Source organism: Capra hircus, chromosome 19 (genome assembly GCF_001704415.2).
Source record: "Capra hircus breed San Clemente chromosome 19, ASM170441v1, whole genome shotgun sequence".
Taxonomy (NCBI): Eukaryota; Metazoa; Chordata; class Mammalia; order Artiodactyla; family Bovidae; genus Capra; species Capra hircus.
In genome coordinates this window covers 39684250-39702954 of record NC_030826.1, presented here as the reverse complement: position 1 = coordinate 39702954, position 18705 = coordinate 39684250, and the positions used below count along the sequence as shown (strand labels likewise).

Below are 18705 nucleotides of genomic sequence, written 5' to 3'. Positions count from 1 at the left end.
CACTTTATTTTGCTTCTTAACCTATCCGGTGTCTCCCTTACCCTAACCCTGTCGCCTTGTTATATGCAGATAACATCTAGGCGAGGGGCGGAGCAGGCGCAAGCAAAAACCCGGGAACTTGTATTTAAACTGGGGTGGACGTCAGAGGAGAGCAGACGAAAGAACACAAGGCACTTCCGCTTACTCCGGAAGTGAAAGCTCCTAAGCTCCTCCGCAGGCGGAGGGCCAGGGTGGAAGGATGGCCGGGCGGACTGCGCGGCTGGTACTGCTGGCTGGAGCAGCCGCGCTAGCAAGCGGCTCCCAGGGCGACCGCGAGCCAGTGTACCGCGACTGCGTGCTTCGGTGCGAAGAGCGGAACTGCTCGGGGGGTGCACTGAAGCACTTCCGCTCCCGCCAGCCAATCTACATGAGTCTAGCAGGTAAGCCACACCCCGCGGTAGGCCCCGCCCAATGATCTTGGCCCCGCCCCCTAATGCCACTCTGTAATGATGTACCTTAGTTCCTCCCTCGGGTCCGTTATGGGTGTGAGTGAGTGGAGCCCCAGAGTGATGATAGCCTGTCAGCCAGGAGCTTCGTTTACTTTTTATTCATTCACTCAAATGGGCATTTACTACCGCCTGGGTCTGGAATGACACCGAAATCAGACCAGGGTCCTGCCATTGGGGGCTCATAATGCAAGGAGACGGCATTTCGAGCCCCCAGGGATTCTTAGATTAGATAGCATGTAGGGAGGAAGGAATCATTTCTGACTTTGAAGAGCTGGGGACACTGATTATCTTGGACATTCCTGAGAGGAAGGTCTTCCCAATGGATGCATTAAATTTAGGCCTGTGTCCATAGTGGGCACTTAGAGTGTGACAGGTGTCAAAATAGTTATTTTTCACAACAACTCTTTGAGGTTGATTCTCTTAACCTGATTTTTACAAATGAGGAGACTCAGAGAGGTTAGGTGTCCTGCTCAAAGTCACACAGCCAGTAACTAGTAGAGTTTTCAGTTCTCGTCTGTTTGACTACAAGTTTGTTCTCTTCACTGTCTTTTGTTAACCAGACAGAAAGAACAGAGAATGGAGGCCCTGGGTAGATATGGACACATCCTGCAGCTTGGTTTACTCAGGGTGCAGAGTGCCTGAAAAGGAGTCGTGGGAAATAAAGTTTAAAAGGCAATGTGGGGCCTCCAAAGTCAGAGTGAAGAACCTGAACTTCATTTTCATAGGTGGGGGTTAAGATGACAAGGGTTTCTTCCCTGGGGAGTGAGAGCAAATCCTGTATTCAGGAAGAGCAAACGTGAACCCACATGTCCACAGATGAGTCCATCAGATGCCGAAATCTCCATCTTGAGTGAAAGAAGAAGAGACATCTCTATTTGCTCACTGTACACTCTAACACACACACACACACACACACACACACACACACACCTTTCCCTTGTGTGTATGTTGCACCATCACTCATCTGTCCAAGCAGAAAGTTAGAATTTTCAGATTTCTTCTGGTTTTCTCTAACCTGCAGGCCCTCTTGGCTTGTGTTTGGGTTTGAGCCCCTTTCGGGCTATCTCTGTGCCTCCCCGTGCTGGGGAATCCACCAGGCCATATTTATCTGTTTCAGGTTGGACCTGTCGGGACGACTGTAAGTATGAGTGTATGTGGGTCACCGTTGGCCTCTACCTCCAGGAAGGTCACAAAGTGCCTCAGTTCCATGGCAAGGTGAGCTGGAGGGTCAGGTTAAGTATATGGTGGGAGTAAGATGCCTCTAGTTGGATCACGCTGTTGAAGCAAGCCAAAGTGTGGGGTGATGAGTGTGTGTTCCTATCCTCAAAACATGCTGGTTTTCCTGTTACCAGATGGGAACAATGTGTCCTGCCTCTGGATTTGAGGTAACAAGATCTGGGAGGTTTTGGGGTCTCCTCAGGGAGTGGTGCTGGGCTGCTTCGAGTGGTTGAGATGCCCACCTTGCTACAAGGACAAATTCCCAGCGGGTCCTCTTGGTATGCTCTCTGTTGCTTCTTCAGTAGGGGTCTGGATTTAAAATAAAAATACCCCTCAGATTGCCCAGTGAGGCACAGAGGCTCAGCTTGCTGATACCCTTTGATCCAATAAGATCTTACTCTAGACTATTGCAGTTGGTAAGAATTATTCTCCCCAGCTTGTCATAGAGTAAGGTGAGGCTCAGAGGGCTGTGGTCAGTGGTAGAAGATGGATTAGTTCTTGTGTCTTCTAGATGACAGGTCTGTGCTGCTTCCACCAACTATACTGAGGCCATCAGCACTGGCCTGCCTGGTCTTCCCAGTGCTGTGAATGCTGACCAGGATAGAGGAATGACTCTCAGCCAGGGAGCGCAGGGGAGCTCGCTGACCTGAAGAGGGACTGCATCTGAGGCTTTGGCCAAGGTCCAGAGCTGAGGAGCTGGCTGGGGACCTGGGGATGCAGTAGGTCAGGCAGAGGTGGGTGGGGCCATCTGGGCGTCGCCGGCCCCTCAGGCCCCCTCCATGTGCTCCTTTTACAGTGGCCCTTCTCCCGGTTCCTGTGCTTCCAAGAGCCAGCTTCTGCTGTGGCCTCTTTCCTCAATGGCCTAGCCAGCCTGGTGATGCTCTGTCGCTACCGCACCTCCGTGCCAGCCTCCTCCCCTATGTACCCCACCTGCGTGGCCTTTGCTTGGGTAGGTAACCTGGCAGGATTCCTGTTCTACACCCTCATCCGAGAAAGAGGAAGCCTTAGATCCCCATTCTCACCCACCTCGCTTCCCCTCAATTTTCCAGGGTTAAACCTGCAGCTGTGGGGTGGTCCAGCCTGGGGAGAGCAGGGAAGGTGCTGAATCAGGCCTTCACCTTCTAGAAGATCCTGGGTCAGGCTGTCTGAGAGGGAGGGAGACAGGAAAGAGACCTTGATCTCGTCCTGAAGCAGGAAGCTGCTCAAACACCCAGTAAGACAGTTTACAGACACAGAAGGGAGATGGGTGGTAGGAGCATGCTGGGACCACAGGTCTTTCCCAGGACCCCTGTGGAGGGTTCAAAGCCCTGTCAACCCCAGGCGAGGCCTAGAGGCAGTGGCAGCAACAGTACTCCATCTAGAGCTTAGACCATCCCTGGAGAAGCTGAAGTATGTTCCATCTGAGTATCCAGAGAGGTCTCTGAGCTTCACAGAGTGGCTGGTCAGAAGAGCCAGCATCTGGGGCCTGGAGCTGCATGAGCAACAGGGACTGTGGTACAGATATGAACCACAATCACCTTGGGGAGGGCATGAGAGGTTGCAATGGATGTCTCTGGGTCAGAACTACCATGGTAAACCTTAGGGAAACAGCCCCCACTCACTCACCTTGCTTCCATCAAAGCAGCCATTTGTTCAGGTGTTGAGTGCCTACTATGTGTGAGAGATCCAAAAGCATATATTAACACATGGGTCACCACCCTCTGGTACCAGTCACATAAGTACACAATTGAATGTAAAAGGTCAGCTATGAACAAGTCCAGTGAAGGCTAGATCAGTGCTGTGGGGGGTGTGATGGGGTCTAGACCAGCACGGGGCAATCCAAGAAGGCTTCCGTGAGGAAGGGGTATGTGAGGTCAAATCAGAATGATGGGTGAATGTGCACTGGCAGGACAGAGTGCAGGTTATCTGAGGACATGAACCCAGGAGGCCGACCAGGCAGGAAGCTGGGAGGGGGTGTGAGGCAGGCGAGCGGGTGGGCAGCAGCTGGAGCCTGGATATGGATAGAGGTGGAGAGCCTGCAGGCATAGTAACACTTTAGATCTTGACTCCCAAAACCTCAGGAAGCAATGAGGGCTGCAGAGAAGGAGCTTCGTGAATACATTTGCCGTTCTGGCCTCTGTGTAGAGGCCAGGTTGGAGGGGGCAGGAGGGGATGCAGGGCCTATTTGGTAATTTTCTTGTAGGGCACAGTAGCTAGGCTAGAGAAGTGGCACAGGTCTGGGGGAAAAGGGGCATTAAAGCAAAGTGTGTTTGAGCTATGTTTTGGAGGTAACATTAAAATTTTTTCATGTGTTTCTTTAACAAACCCATACACAGCTCTTAGTCTGTGCCAGGTATCATTCTAAGCATTTTATAAATATTAACCTTGTCAATCCTGTAAAAAGCTTATGAGGTAGGGAGTATTATTGTCCTCAGTTTACATCAAGGAAACCAAGGACTGGAAAGTTTAAATTACCTGCCCCAGGAGCCAGGGTTTGGCCTGGCATCTGGCTCCAGAGTTTACACTCTTACACCATCTTGGCTGTGAGGCGACCTAAGATGAGAAGTGAGGAATCAAGGACAAGTCCTGTGCTTCTGCTTAGAAGACAGTGATAGAAACGAAGTGTGGATGTCATCACTGGGGGGAGCTTGGTGAGAAGAGAAGGGATCTGGGATGGAGACCCGAGAAACCCCAAAACTTAACAGCTGAATAGGGGAGGAGGAGCCAGCAATGCAGACAGAAGGAGTGGCCAGAGGGGCAGGTGGAAAACCACAAGGCCATCGTGTGGTCGGGGGAGCCCTGGGACAGGGATAGGAAGGAGTCGGCCATTCTCCCGAATTCTGCCTCAGTCAAATAGGATGAGACTGAAGGTCTCTGCGGACCTTGGGGAAGCTGATCGTGTCAGGGGCCGGAAGTCTAGGCCAAACCTTGGACTTCAGAGATGGGGACTGGAAGGAGGGCCAGAAGGAGGCTGTGGAACCTCTGGGAAATGGTGCTCCTCCCTAATACTTTCCATTCATAATCTTTATCAGTTATAGAACTCAGATCACAAGGTGGGCATGGTCCTAAGTTCTATACGTATATTTTCTCATTTAATCCTCATGATACCACTGCAAGCCCTGTGGAAGGCTCAGAGCGGGGAAACATACCCAGAGTTATCAGCTCACAGGGTGGTGACTAGTGCAGACAGGCTGGCCCCCAGGGCTGTCTGGGCCTGAGCACCTACCCCTCTGGGCTGTCTCCACGTGTGCTGCTGCATGATTGCTGGGTATCTGCTGTGGGTAGAGACAGGGGTTCGTGCTTGTGGTGGCTGAAGCCCCCATCCCAAGGAGCTAAGCTGAGTGGGAGGTGCAGGTCCGGCCAGTCTGGGAGGCAGGATAGAGGCCAAGGCGAAGAGGGGTCAGGGAGCGAGCTAGCGATCTATGAGGTGGAGACCACATCGTCTGGGTGGAAGAGTCTCAGGGAGGCGCAGGGAGGAGGGGAGCCTGCATCTCCTTCTACGGGATCTGTAGGCCTGGTCAGGCTTAGACATGTGCCCAGAGGGGAGAGGACGTTGGATTCCCACCTCCTGAGCTGGGGGCCCAGCAGGAGTGAACGTGCAGAAGCTGGTCAGTGTGGGGCCCGGACCAGCATCCTTGGGAAGGTCAGCCTGACCACTGTGGCTGGCTGAAGGGCAGACGAGGGAGTTAAGAGGGAGCAGAGAGGGCTCTGAGTGCCAGACTGAGGGGCCAGAATTCTTGTGTAGACTGGGGCCTGGCATCATCCCAGCCTGTCACCGAGTGGGACAGAGCCACCACTTCCTGTTTTTGGCCTCACGCAGAGAAGCGAATTTGGTTCTGGCTAGATGGTGACTCCTTGGAAGGAAAGTTATGACCAACCCAGACAGCATATTAAAAAGCAGAGACATTACTTTGCCAACAAAGGTCTGTCTAGTCAAAGCTAGGGTTTTTCCAGTGGTCATGTATGGATGTGAGAGTTGGGCTGTGAAGAAACCTGAGCGCTGAAGAATTGATGCTTTTGGACTGTGGTGTTGGAGAAGACTCTTGAGAGTCCCTTGGACTGCAAGGAGATCCAACCAGTCCCTCCTAAAAGGGATCAGTCCTGGGTGTTCATCGGAAGGACTGATGTTGAAGCTGAAACACCAATATTTTGGCCACTTGATGGGAAGAGCTGACTCATTTGAAAAGACTCTGATGCTGGGAGGGATTGGGAGCAGGAGGAGAAGGGGACGACAGAGGATGAGGATGAGAGGGTTGGATGGCGTCACTGACTCGATGGACATGGGTTTGGGTGGACTCCGGGAGTTGGTGATGGACAGGGAGGCCTGGCGTGCTGCGGTTCATGGGGTTGCAGAGTTGGACACGACTGAGCAAGTGAACTGAACTGAATGCAAGCAGGAAAGCTGGGGAAACTGAGGAGAGTTCACTTGTCCCCTTTCCCTTGGCGTCTTCCAGGGACACGGATGCCTGCCCTTACTGCCCCCTCGTCCCTACCCCTGTTATCACAGGACAGTGCTGCCTGAACTGTCTGAACCAAACTCAGAGCCTCCTTGGGTAGACACGCTGGTCTGAGGGGACCTCAGAGTTCCTGCCTTCATCTTCATAACATGTGCCAGAGGCCGGTGGTCACTTCACAGCTCTCACTTTGATTCCGCCTGATTCTGGGGCCTTTCGTCTCACTGGCACCTGCCACTCAGCTTCCGTCTTGGTGAGGATCATACCTCCCAGGTGTGTCCTGCAGTCCAGCATGACAGGTGATACCAGGTTGGGAGAGGACAGATACCTACAGCCTGTGTCTTAGGACACCCTGAGGACATGCGGCCCCCTCTCCGTGCCACCAAGAGGGCCTCGAGGGACAGAGTCTCAGTGCCCACACTCTCTTTGATGATCCAGTGTGGATTTTACCCTCGATCTTTAGTCCTGCGTGCATTTGCAAGAGGGAAAAATCCCAGGCTGTATGGAGGTTGTGACTGTGGACTTTGTTGTAGGCTGGGTTTTCTGGAGCGACTGGGGCTCCTGATTTTTAGTGAGTTGGGGTGGGAAGGCCCCCCAACCTGCTCCAGGTGAGGTCTTGGGGAGGGGGAGGGGTCTCTGCGGCTTTTTCTCCGGCACGTAGCAGTGCTGACGAAGCTTTGGCATAAGAAGTCAACCCTTGCCTTGACATTTAGACCTGGACTTGGGCTGGGCAGCAGCCAGGCTTTGGAGGAGCCCACCACAGACCTTTGACTTCATGGAACTGGGGGCCCCTGCTCTCTGCCAAAGCTACGAGGCTAAACCGGTTCTCTGTCCCTTCATCCAACAAGGAAAGGTCCTTGGGGTAGCGTGAGGATGGGGTGCCAGGAAAGGCCAGACTGTCTCTTCAGGGTGATTTATGGTGGTGGGGACTAACTGTACCCCACCTCTGCTGAGGAAACTGGGAGAAGAGACAGCAGAATGATGGCTAGACTTCCGGAAGGACATCCCTACAGTCAGACGAGCGCCAGTGGAACAGGCAATGGCAGGAAATCAAGGAATCCTTTTTGATGGTGGAAAAAGTCCCCCTCCTCCCGTCTCCATCCACTTCTTGCCCACTTCTCTCTCAGGAGTGAACTGGGGCTGGCTTGCCCTGCCTGAGGCCTCTGGGAGAGGGGGGGCAGGATGGCAGCAGGCATCATATTTAACATTCTGCCTCCCCCACTTCTGAGACAGCGAGCTATTTAAAGACCCACTTGTCCCCACCGCGGTGGTGTCAGTGACAGCCCCGAGCACTGGGGCTTAGCACTGGGGTCGAATTCTTGACAGATCTGGCTCACTTGGCATCCAACCAGTTTCACGGCTGTGATATTTTTGTCTCAATTTTCTTATTTTCCAACAGACTGAAGCAGCCTCCTGCTCTCCTCCACCCAGCCTGCCGTGTCCCCTCCAGTTCCGCCCTCCTGGGCACCCTGCCCCTGGCCTCCCCCTTTCCTCAGTGTTTATGCAAAGTTCTTGGCGCCCATGGCCCTCCTGGCCTGTCTGATTGGCCAGTTACCACCTCCCACCCCCGGCTCCCCCATTCTACTCAGGCTTGGCCGAGGAGCCTGGGAGCAGCCATACACTTGGGCCCTCCCGTCCTTCACATCCTTCTGTTCCTAAACTTGAGCCTTAATGACAAACTCTGAGTGAAGAGAAGTAATCTCTTTTCAGTGCATCCTGGGAGGGTCGCTCAGGAGCAGGGAGAAAGGGGCTCAGAAAGGGCTCTTCCTACAGCTGCGGTGTCTGTGTTCTGGGACCAAGAGACCCTGGGGCTCCGTGGTTTTCCCTGGAACATTGTGACCTTTGAGGAAGGGCAGTGGTGGTGGTCAGTCCCTGGACATGATGAAGGAAACAGATACTTCTGGGCTACCTATTGTGTGCCAGGCCCAGGAATAGCCACCACGTACTGAATGGTTTTGTTGTGCCTGGTATCTTGCAGACATCATCCTCAGGACCCTCTTACGCAGCAGGTGCTATTCTGAACCCTGTTTTGTACGTGAGGCAACTAAGGCTCAGAGAAGCTATTATTTGCTCAAGATCACATAGCTGTTTAGGGGCTGAGACAGAATTTGAACCCAGAGTCCATCTCATGATGGAGGCTCCAGACATCCTGCCCCCAGCCTGGAACTGTGGCTGGGCCAAGGCAGATTTGGAGAGACCACCCTTTCTCAGACTAGACTTCCCTGGCCACCAAGGAGAGTGGGAGACAGACTTGGGCTCTTTGGCCTTAGTTCTGTGAAGGGGTGTGAGAATCCTACGCTGGTCAGCAAGGTAGGGAGAAATAAGTCCTAATGTTTAACCCTGTCCTGAGCACTGTGCTGTACATTGTACTTGTTTTGTTGGTTAAATCCTTATCATTACTATGACTATTCCCATTTTACAGATGAGAAAACTGAGGCCCAACAAGGCTAAATAACTTGCCCAAGGACACACAGGAAATGCAGAGGCAGGATTTGAACCCTGGCAGTCTGGCCCTAGGGCCTGCACTCTTAATGACACTATCTCCCAAGTCTGAGGAGAGGGTCAGAAGAGGAGCCCCCCATAATGAGATACTCCCCAGGGGAAAGGGGACTTTTCAGGGTGCAGAGTCCAGGCTTCAGGTGGGTCTCTGTAAGTGGAAGGCACCCTGGGGAGGCAGTTGGACAGGGGACCAAACAACCCCAATCCCTGTCCCATAAAGCAAAAACAACCCCAATCCCTGTCCCATAGAGCGAAGCCCTAGCCCTGTGCGTTCCCCCACAACCCTCCAGGCCACTTAGTCTGCCTGTTACCTCCCCCTTCCTGCCATGGGTGACAAGGAGACCTGGCTGGCTGCCATTGCCTGCTGCCTTCCCCTCTGCCTCCCTGTCACGTTGGCTTTCAGGGCTACTTCCCTCCCCAAGGATGTCCCTGTGCCTGGCCTGCCCAGGAGACCTGGCCCACGTGATCACCTGGGCCCCGTCTCCAGCACTGAGCCTGCTTCTCTCCCTACTCTGACCCGAGCATCACAGACTTCGCAGAAGCAGAGTCTGAGGAAGGACTTCATCCTGTTCCATTTTCCAGCCTCCAGACCAGCGCCCATTACCGTCTCTGGGGAAGGGGTCCAGTCTCCAGGGATGGGACAGGATGGCTGTCCTCAAAAGACCTGGATTAATCACCTGACATCAGGGTTGGAAAGGGAACAGAGAATCACTTTGGGTGCCCCCTGATTTGTCCCATGGGGGAGCTTGGGCCCAGAAGGGCAGGGCCTGTGCCCAGGTCATGAGGAGCAGAAGCTGCAAGAGTCAGCCCTGAACCCAGGCCAGAAGGCTTCACCAGGCCCCCTGAGCCTCCAGAGACTTCCAGGCTTGAGCAGCTTTGCAGTAGAGCTTAGGCCTCCACCCCATTGCTCTCCCCATTTCTTCACAAGCCCCCTCAAGCCTGTGTTAGGGAACTCATCCTACCACCTAACCTTCCTGCTGCATACCAGGAGGAGAGTGGTTTTTTTACCCTGCTCCCTTTGTCCCCTGCCTGGTCAGTTTTCCTGGTACACTGGACCCAAGTGAGCAGCTCCTGGCCTTTACCCATCTCTGGCAGGACTGTACCACCCTAGCGCATCCCTCCCCACCCCTAGGGCCTTCCAGGCCAGACCTTGGCCGTCTCTTCCTTTGACTGTTTTCCCAGTCCTCTCACCCAGCCCAGTGTTGTGTCTCCACCCCAGCCCACCCTTCTTTCAGTAAGTTGGGTTTCAGCAGTCCCTGAAAAAAAATGCCACCACCAACTCCACGAGAGTGAGGGCTTATTTGCCAGATGATTTGTACTCTCTCCTTGCAGTTAATTTCCAGGAGAAAGGCCTCCAGCAGTCCCTTGGGCCCTTGCCCACCATAGCCCCTCCAGCCCTGCTCCTCTGCTCCTCCCAGATCCAAGCAGCAGCCACTGGCCTGGCGGGTTGGGCCGGCCCAGCCAGGGGAAGGCTGGGCTTCCTCCTCAGAGACTTGGGCCCAGTGGGATCTGCTTGATCTCCCTCCCTTGCTTGCTTGCTCCAGACACACCCCAAGCTGGCTCAAGCCCCTCCACCCCACCCACTTCATTCCCGCCCCCAGAGGCTGAGGTCACCGGCTCCCCTGGCCCGGGTGGGGCTGTCATCACCTGCCAGTTGGGGGAGGAGGTGAGGTTCCCCGGGGGCTGTTGTCTTAGCCATTGAGTAACCAGGGAACTTGACTGCCGGAACTGGTTCCCAGGCCAGGCCGGAACCTGTGGAGGCTGCAGCGTCGCAGCCTTGGGGGAGTTCAGGGGTGGGAAGATTGAGTCTGAGGGACCCAGACTGGGTGGGGTGGAGGGGCATGGGTTTGTTCAGGACCCAGGGAAGCATGTTGTTTCTCAGCTCCCCTTCCCCAAAGTGAGATGGAGGTAGACCCTCTGGGGGGTCTTCCCCGCCTCTGGGCGCCATTCTCACTGGCTGCCTCTCTCCTCAGGTCTCCCTCAATGCTTGGTTCTGGTCCACAGTCTTCCACACCAGGGACACCGACCTCACAGAGGTGAGCGCCCTCCCACTCCATCTTCTGGGGACAGTCTTGGAGGACCAGGGACAGCAGTGGGGCAGCCCTGGCTCTTAGTTCTCCTGACTGGGTTCACAGGACACTTGCTTTGTGCAGAGACTTTTCAGCCTGTTAGTGCACTTGAGCCTCACTTGACCCTTGTGAGGCAGGTGTGATCACTGGCTCTTCTTAAGATGCGGCAGCTGAGCTTTTGACAGGTGAGATCACTTGCCCAGGATCCCTCAGCCAGTGAAGGGGGACAATCCAGACTCGAGCCCACAGCTGTTGAACCCAGACTGCACTCTGAAGTCTGCGCACGCTCTTCCATTCTTGGCCGGCACACCTCTAAACCCTTGCTGCTGAGTACTTTTTTTTTTTTTAATTGTATAATGTGAATACAAGGGTCCGTCTATTGAATTCAGACATAAAACAGCGATAGAGGAAAGGAACATGAGACGTCCCCACTGGCCATAGACCTGGGACTCCCACAGTCGACTCTGGCTGGCTCTCCGCCACCCTCATCCCTGGTGGGTCTTCTCCCGGCCCTGCCTTCCATGAAGCCTTGTCCACGGCCTACTGCCCTCACACTGGTCCCTAATCCAGCTCTCCTTGCCCGCAGAAAATGGACTACTTCTGTGCCTCCACTGTCATCCTGCACTCCATCTATCTGTGCTGTGTCAGGTGAGCCCATCTTGGCTGCTCTGGGGGTAAAATCGGGCCCCGGGGGCGGAAAGTGGTCACCAGTCTCCCCGCCTGCTGGGGTTGCTGTTCCAGGGCTTTCACCACGCATGCACATAGCATCCAGATGGATCTGGAGGGGACTCCGTGATGGGACGGGGGCCCTGGCTCTTTCCAAGGAGCTATATAGCACAAGGTCACAGGCTGCCCCTCGGGGATTGGAAGCCTGCCCTGCTGGCCTGGCTCCCCTGCATGGCTGCTGGGGTGAGGGGGTGCTTCAGGGCATGCTGCCGTGGGGACCGGCCACTCAGTCTGAGCAGCTCTGGGCGGCGGGGCAGGACCGTGGGGCTGCAGCGCCCGGCCGTGGCCAGTGCCTTCCGGGCCCTCCTGCTGCTCATGCTGACGGCGCACGTCTCCTACCTGAGTCTCATCCGCTTCGACTACGGCTACAACATGGCGGCTAACGTGGCGATCGGTGAGGCGGGACGGGCTCTCTGGGAGGGCGGGGCCGTCTGCGGAACTGCTGCCTCGGGGTGGAGGTGGGCATGGGTGCCCACCAGAGAAGGAGGTTCTAGAGAGACCCTTAGGGTGAAGGAAGAGGGAAGAATTTGGGGGTGGGAGAGAGGGGCGGTTCGGGGGGAGGCTCCTGAGGGTGGCCCTGGGGTCACAGAGGGGAGACTTGGGGAGGCTGAGCCTCTCCCCACCGCCGCCCATGCCCAGGCCTGCTGAACGCGGCGTGGTGGCTGGCCTGGTGCCTGCGGAACCAGCGGCTGCCGCATGTGCACAAGTGCGTGGCGGTGGTCCTGCTGCTGCAGGGGCTGTCCCTGCTCGAGCTGCTGGACTTCCCGCCTCTCTTCTGGGTCCTGGATGCCCACGCCATCTGGCACATCAGCACCATCCCGGTTCACGTCCTCTTCTTCAGGTGGGTGCCTCTCCCTGCCCAGCACTCACCTCCTCTGTGCCTCTGCCACCCACCCACCCAGCCAGCTTGCCTGCACCACCCCACCCCCACCCCCCCACCCCCGCCCCCAGGGGACGCTCTCAGAGCTGTGCCTTGCCTCAGTGGGCTCCCCCCTCCACCCACAGCTTCCTGGAAGATGACAGCCTCTACCTGCTGAAGGAGTCAGAGGCCAAGGTCAAGCTGGACTGAAGGCCCTGGAAGCAGATCTGCCCTCTTGAGAATCCTGTCCATCCCTGCTGGCTCCCCTTCTTCCCCGAAGTCCTTGAGATGATTTGTTTTCCTTTCAGCATCTTGAACTTGGACATGAAGGGTGTGGGCCCAGAATCATGTAACCTGCCCACCCCTTGCTCACCCCCACATGACCCCCACAGGCCTTGGCCTCCCAGCAGACCTGGGGTAGAAAATGGGCAACCCCTCTGGTCCCTGGAGCTGAACTGGACTGGAACTGTGTTCTTAGCTCCACCAAGAGGAGGCTGTCTCTCCCTCCCTGTCAGCCTCCTCCTCACATCTCCTCACTGCCGGGGTGGTTCCCAGAACCCTCTGTCTAGCTGGGAGACCAGGTACCACGGCCTTTGGGGATACAGTGAGGTCCCTTCTGTTACCCCTGTGCCCTCCTCAGGGCACCGCTAGGTGGCACTAGATGCTTGCTCTTCAGCTGCCCAAGTTTCCCAGCAGATCTTCTCATGGGATCTAGAGGCAGTAAGCTGTTGGGATTGGGGAGCAGTCTCACTCAGACTTACTCCAGTCAGACCCCCGGGAGGCCTCACCGCACTCCCTCTTTGGAGCCAGGACCCCAGAGAGCGTAGGACAGGAATCCCTCTGGCCCCTGAGCTGCTGTTCTGGTTGGGAGCCCACACATGAGTGTGTGAGGGGGAACAAGTGTGTAGGTTGATGGGGTGGTGGGCACAGATCTGGGGTGTGTGGGATGCGGGTGGGGTGGTGAGCATTGACCTTGTTGCAGTGCGGATGTGTGTGAGTGGTTTTGAAGTGTGTGTGTTGGGGGACAGGCGGGTTAGTGTGGGTTAGGGGAATGTGCAGAGACTGAACATGAGTGCAAAGGAGTGTGAGTGGGGGGTGGGCAGGATCAAATCATGTGGCCAACCACTGACTGAACACCAGCTCTGCACACAGCCCAGGCCAGGCAGAGAGCCAGGATGTCCTCAGATCTGGCAGGGGTAAGGGTGTCCAGGTTGCATGTGTGTTTGTGTTCCTTTCTTTTGCACTCCCCTCTCTTTACAAACCTCATAGGGCTCCCACACAACTCAAGATCACCCCCAGAATCAGCCCCTTGGGAGGCAGAGGGAGGAAGGAAAATGGGGATCCTTCTTGCCTAGATATGGTTCGCCATCCCCTACTCCAGTGCTCTGCCTGCTAAGCCCCTTTGCCGGTTCCTGACCCAGGGCAGGGGGTGGGTAAGGAGCAATCTGGGGGCAGAGGGGAGAAGACCTCGGCTGGGTCTACTCTCTGATCTTCCCAGAAGCAGGCAGGGGCAGTGCTGTGCCTACGCTGTGGCAAAGGTGACCTCTGCCAGTTGCCAGCAGCCATAGCACATTCCTGCTCCACACAGATAGAACATGGAGCTCCAGAAACTTTCCATCCCACGGCCGTCTCTGATTGGAGCAGGGAGTCTGCTCCTCTTCCCCTCCCTGGGAGTAAGGGCGCTGAGCTAGGACTCCAACCTCAGGGACTTGGGCGGCCTGTGTTAACTTCTTTTGATACTAAGAACTATTTTAAGGTGAGGAGGGTAGCAAGGGACATTCTTAATAAACCAATTCTCAGCCTCACCTACTCTTTTCGATCTCATTTGTGTGAGTAGGATGGGCTGGAGGGAAGAAGACAGGGCTGGCTGGAGGCAGCAGAGGGGCAGAGGGGTCTCCAGCTAGGAACATGGGCGTGGGGATGGCAGGAACTAGATCCAGGGCAACAGCAGATATGGATGGAGCTCCTGTCCCACTTATCCTGGGGGCTGGAGGAGGGAGCTGGTGCCTGTTTTTCTCCCCTGCCATCGCTGCGTCTTTGGGACTGGACGGAAGCTCCACTGGCCACAAGTGCCACTTACATTTGCCTCCCCTTCTGGGTTCCACTAAGCTCTACTACTGTTTATTGGTTCTTAACTTTTCTGAGCTTCACCTGCAAGTAGGGTACTGCTGAGTGTGAGGATGGAAGGGACCTAGCAGGTGCGGGGCACACGGCAGATGCTGAAGGAGCTCCCTGTGACCCTGGCCTTCCTTAGTTTGGAAAGAATGAGTGTACAGAAACTAACCTTTCTGGAAGCTTCCGGGGAGGGAAAGGCCAGGGCCGATGCCTCCCATACCCCCACAACACAAGTCAGAACCCTTCCCTGGAGAGCCACAGACGGCACTTACACCAACTGACAGGGACTTATTTCTTTATTAGAGGCCACCTCAGACAACAGGGAATCTAGGCAGATGAGGGCCATTGGCCCTGCGTGCACAGGGGCCTCACACCCCCACCTTCTTCTGGGCCCAGGTGAAGAAGATGCCCTTGACATCGTCTACACCCGTCCGAAGGTGGGCAGGCATGGTGTAGGTGCGCAGATCCCGCACCTCATAGCCGCTCCGCACCAGGGCCTCCCTCACCTCCTCCTCGCGTACGGGCACCACTGCCAGCGTGGCCTCCCCAGCCAGGTACCATGACTCCTCCAGGGCCCCGATGAGGAGGAGGTGCCCCCCAGGCCTCAGCAGTGTGGTGATATGATCCAGGGCCTGCTGGAAGCTGGCCAGGTCTGGACTCACAGCCTCCAGGCAGAAGGCAGAGACCAGGGCATCGGCAGGCAGGGGTGCCAGGCCTCCAGCGCCCAGGGGCTGGGGCTGGTGCACATCGATGGGCAGGATCCTCTTTACCCTGGCTCGCAGCTGGCGCTCCTTCTCCTGCCAGGATTCCCTGTTTGGGGGCAGAAGGCAGGGTCAGGACCAGGGTTCCGGCCCCCCACACTCAGTTCTCTGTTGGCTCCCACCAGCCACTCCCGGGAAACCCCCTACCCAACCCTCACCCTTCAGCCTTTACCCCTTGCCCTCGATGAGACAGACATGCTGGCTGTACACACTCCAGTCGAAAGCCCCAGGCTCTTCTCGCAGCCAGAGCCTCAGCTCCTGGCGGTTCACCTCCAGGAAATCTGTCAGGGTGATGTCCTCAAAGTGGGCACAGGCGCTGAGCAGCTGGTATATAGTGGGGCCTGAACCGATGTCAATGAGGGTGCAGCCAGACACCTCACCTGGGTGGGCAGAGGAAGCGGGCCCTGGTGCTAGGCCTGCAGCCCCCAGCCTCAGTCACTGCCTCCCTTTCCTGCTTCTTCCCCGCTTCTCTCTGTTCCTTCTCCTGGTGGTGCTGCTGCTGCTAAGTTGCTTCAGTCGTGTCCGACTCTGTGCGACCCCATAGACGGCAGCCCACCAGGCTCCCTTTTCCCTGGGATTCTCCAGGCAAGAACACTGGAGTGGGTTGCCATTTCCTTCTCCAAAGCATGAGAGTGCAAAGTGAAAGGGAAGTTGCTGAGTCGTGTCCAACTCTTAGCGACCCCATGAACTGCAGCCTACCAGGCTCCTCCATCCATGGGATTTTCCGGCAAGAGTACTGGAGTGGGGTGCCGTTGCCTTCTGGTGTTAAGTGAGTCTCTATGTGGAAAAAGAGTTAGCTCTGGAGTTAGATGGACCAGGGGCTGAGTCCTGGCTCTAGCGACGGCTGACTTACCTTGGGAAATGAACTTAACCTTTCTGAGACTCAGGTTCCGCAACCATAAACTATGCCTACCAGTGAGGATTAAGATGGGGGAAACTCAGATGCCTGGCAGCGCCTCTCCTCCCGCCTCTCCTCTGCCTGCCCCCAGCGTTCCGCCTTCCCCACCTCTCCTCTCAGTTCTGAGTGTTCTCAGCTCCGAACCCCTCTCCTCATCTCCCTCCTCTCACGTGAGGGTTCCTGCTCCTCTTCCTCTTCTATTTCACCTCTTAATTTGACCTTGGGCTCTCGCGTGCTGCCCCTCTGGTTCCCTGATGACTTTTTGTCTCGTTTCCCCCGCGCTCACCGGTGGCGAAGGTCTGAGCCAAGCAGCGCAGCTTCCAAGGCCCGACGCCGTCGGGGCAGCTCAGGTCCCCCCTCGGGGGCGCGTAGTTGTTGCAGAGGTAGGCGCGGGGCTCAAAGCGCTGGTAGGCCGAGGCGACCGCCGCCAGGCCCGGGTCTGAGTCAGGCACCGCGCCCGCCGCCTGACTCCCGTCTGTCCCGCTCATGCTGCTGCGGTGGCCGCCCTTGTGCCCCGCTCGCCTTTATCTGCGGCCCGACCCCCGCCCGCCGCCCGCCCTGGCCCCTCCGGTGCGGGGGCGGCGGCTGAGCGATGAGCTGCCGGGGGCCACGCGCTGCGTCTTCCCTATCCCATCCATCTCCTTTAATGTCCCAGAAGCAGACGCACGGGGGTGGGATGGAGGGGAGCATCCGTCCCCGCCCCTGCTCCACCATTGCTCCCGGCTGCCCTCCACTCTTTGCCTCCCCTCCCATCCAAGACCAGCTCCAGCGCCCTACCCCTCAGCTTCCTACCCCCAGACTCCATAGACCCCCGCAGCCGCCAGTCCCAGCACCTCCAGGTCGCTCTTCTCCAGTCCCGCATTCACCCCTTTTGCCTGGCATCCCTCCCCTTCTCTTTTGCCAGGGTTCAAATTAGCCCTCTCCCCAGTTCCCAGCTCCCAGCGCTCTCCACCAAGGGCCCAGTCCCCCGCCAGGCTCCCCATCTCCGGGACATCCTGTCCAACATCCACCCCCTTTCTTAGTAAGGCTCCCCCAGCTCCCCTCCTCCAGGCTCTCTTCCGTCCCAGCGTTCTCTAGCATTCCCATCCCACCCCCGCCCCGTTCCCCACCCTGACTCCAGAAAGGACAGTCCGTTCTGGCCTCCCCCACGGTCTCGGTAGCCCTGGAGCTGCACAGTAGAACTCCAACCCCGCCCGTCAGATGGCAGTGATGATAGGGGAGTGGGGCTAATGCACGCAGCGGAGGGAACAGCCCGGCCTCCCCTGCAGGCCCTGCGGGCTTCCAGCCGCGTTATCTCGGGGAAGGCTCAGGATGTTCCCGACATGTCTAGGGCGAGGGGCCCAGGTGAGGACGGAAGGGCGCAGGGTGCATTCTCCAGGCTGCCAAGGCTCCCAGGGGACACGAGCCCAGCCTCGGACGCCAAGGGATTAGGTGTGTCGCCTGGTCTGGAGTCTGACCCCTCTCATCTCACAGCCCAAACTCCAGCCCCCTCTGGGGGAGCAGGACCAGGCCAGGCCTGCAGACTGCTTGGCACTCCAGGTATCAGACTGTCAAGATGCCAGGTTCTCCCCTCCTATCCCCCCAGATAGGAAGTAGATTCTGCAGAGGCCATCTCCATGGTCTTCCTGGAGTGGGACCCCCCTCTGACCAAGTCTAGTGCCTCTCCACCCTGGGTGGGCTACCAGTCCCTGCCAAGATGGGGCCCAGGCCTCCTCCGTGCCACCCGCCCCCCACACCTTGTCCAAGAGAAACTGTCTTCTAGTTAGGCCGGGCAGCCAGGTTGGGGCATGAGTTACTGCAACAGCTGCAGAGGTCACAGACAGGAACCTGACCCTCTACACACTCACCCTTCCCCCAACAACCCACCTTGGGCTCCCAGGCCAAGGAGGGTGGAACACCTGACCCCAGCCAAGGATTGATTCTGTCTGGATTCAGAACCAAGAGACCTGGGGTCACTGACCCCATCCACACCCTAGCACAGCTGACAGTCCTGGTGCCAGCCCCCTCCTTATTCTCCATGAGATCATTTCAATAAACCCTGGATGCCAACTGGCCTCCTGGGCACTGCACAGTGCCAGAGGACTAGAGGCAGAGGCCAGGGCTCACGGCAGTCAGGGGGACTAGGCAGATAGCCACCCTGTTTACAGCTCTGTCCCTACAGCCCCTCCCCTCAAGCATGGGGTGACCCACTAATTCTGCCATATTTAGCTGAGATACAGGGCCTGTTCCCAGAAGTGAGCACTGGGGGGGACACCAACGGGTGGGCCCCTCAACCACAAGGAAAGAGACGAAACTCTGGCACGTGATTGAGCATTTATTGCAGCACTAACAGAGGGTGCTGGGGGCTCCACCCTGCCTCTGCCCTCTTCACGTCCCCCTCCCTCCAGTCTCCTTCCCAGAGCACTCCAGATCCTCTTACAGTTTTTCTTCATCCTTTTCTGAAGCTGAAATCTGGACTGGGGTTACTCCTCTCAGGAACCTCTTGCCCTCATCAGCTTCTTCTGCCCTTCCTCCTAAGGCTGGGGGTACTTGGCTGTGCTGGCCCCCAGCTCTTCACCTTTTGTGCCCATCGTCCACTCCCCTCCCTCCGGGAACTCAGGAGGTCCAGGCATCCTGGCCTCTGGCTCCCTCCTCCCCTA

General features: G+C 56.8%; 2 protein-coding genes across 4 annotated transcripts; one reads left to right on the top strand and one right to left on the bottom strand.

Moving 5' to 3' along the window:
- Positions 131-14097, top strand: PGAP3 (post-GPI attachment to proteins 3). Of its 3 annotated transcripts, XM_018065008.1 has the most exons (8): positions 143-419; positions 1606-1703; positions 2503-2655; positions 10612-10674; positions 11294-11355; positions 11691-11827; positions 12073-12274; positions 12439-14097. In XM_018065008.1, the coding sequence occupies exons 1-8, from the start codon at positions 239-241 to the stop codon at positions 12500-12502; spliced, it is 960 nt and encodes a 319-aa protein (XP_017920497.1). In that variant the 5' UTR covers positions 143-238; the 3' UTR covers positions 12503-14097. The 3 variants fall into 3 exon arrangements, with proteins under 3 accessions (XP_017920499.1, XP_017920498.1, XP_017920497.1); XM_018065009.1 differs by lacking the exon at positions 2503-2655 and having other exon boundaries at positions 141-419; XM_018065010.1 differs by lacking the exons at positions 11294-11355; positions 11691-11827; positions 12073-12274; positions 12439-14097 and adding an exon at positions 11097-11201 and having other exon boundaries at positions 131-419.
- On the bottom strand, positions 14689-17023 carry PNMT (phenylethanolamine N-methyltransferase). Its single transcript, XM_013972123.2, has 3 exons — positions 16353-17023; positions 15341-15548; positions 14689-15217 (listed from the first exon to the last, which is right to left on the bottom strand). Exons 1-3 carry the CDS (start codon positions 16552-16554, stop codon positions 14776-14778), a joined length of 852 nt encoding a protein of 283 aa, XP_013827577.2. The 5' UTR covers positions 16555-17023; the 3' UTR covers positions 14689-14775.

Excerpts from the sequence above, each read along its gene's own strand:
- PGAP3 (XM_018065008.1), top strand. The coding sequence starts at position 239 with ATGGCCGGGCGGACTGCGCGGCTGGTACTGCTGGCTGGAGCAGCCGCG. Across the intron at positions 10,675-11,293 it reads GGGACACCGACCTCACAGAG|AAAATGGACTACTTCTGTGC; the intron begins GTGAGCGCCCTC and ends CCTTGCCCGCAG. Across the intron at positions 11,828-12,072 it reads GGCGGCTAACGTGGCGATCG|GCCTGCTGAACGCGGCGTGG; the intron begins GTGAGGCGGGAC and ends GCCCATGCCCAG.
- PNMT (XM_013972123.2), bottom strand. The coding sequence starts at position 16,554 with ATGAGCGGGACAGACGGGAGTCAGGCGGCGGGCGCGGTGCCTGACTCA. Across the intron at positions 15,549-16,352 it reads GGCTCAGACCTTCGCCACCG|GTGAGGTGTCTGGCTGCACC; the intron begins GTGAGCGCGGGG and ends CTGCCCACCCAG. Across the intron at positions 15,218-15,340 it reads TGTCTCATCGAGGGCAAGGG|GGAATCCTGGCAGGAGAAGG; the intron begins GTAAAGGCTGAA and ends GCCCCCAAACAG.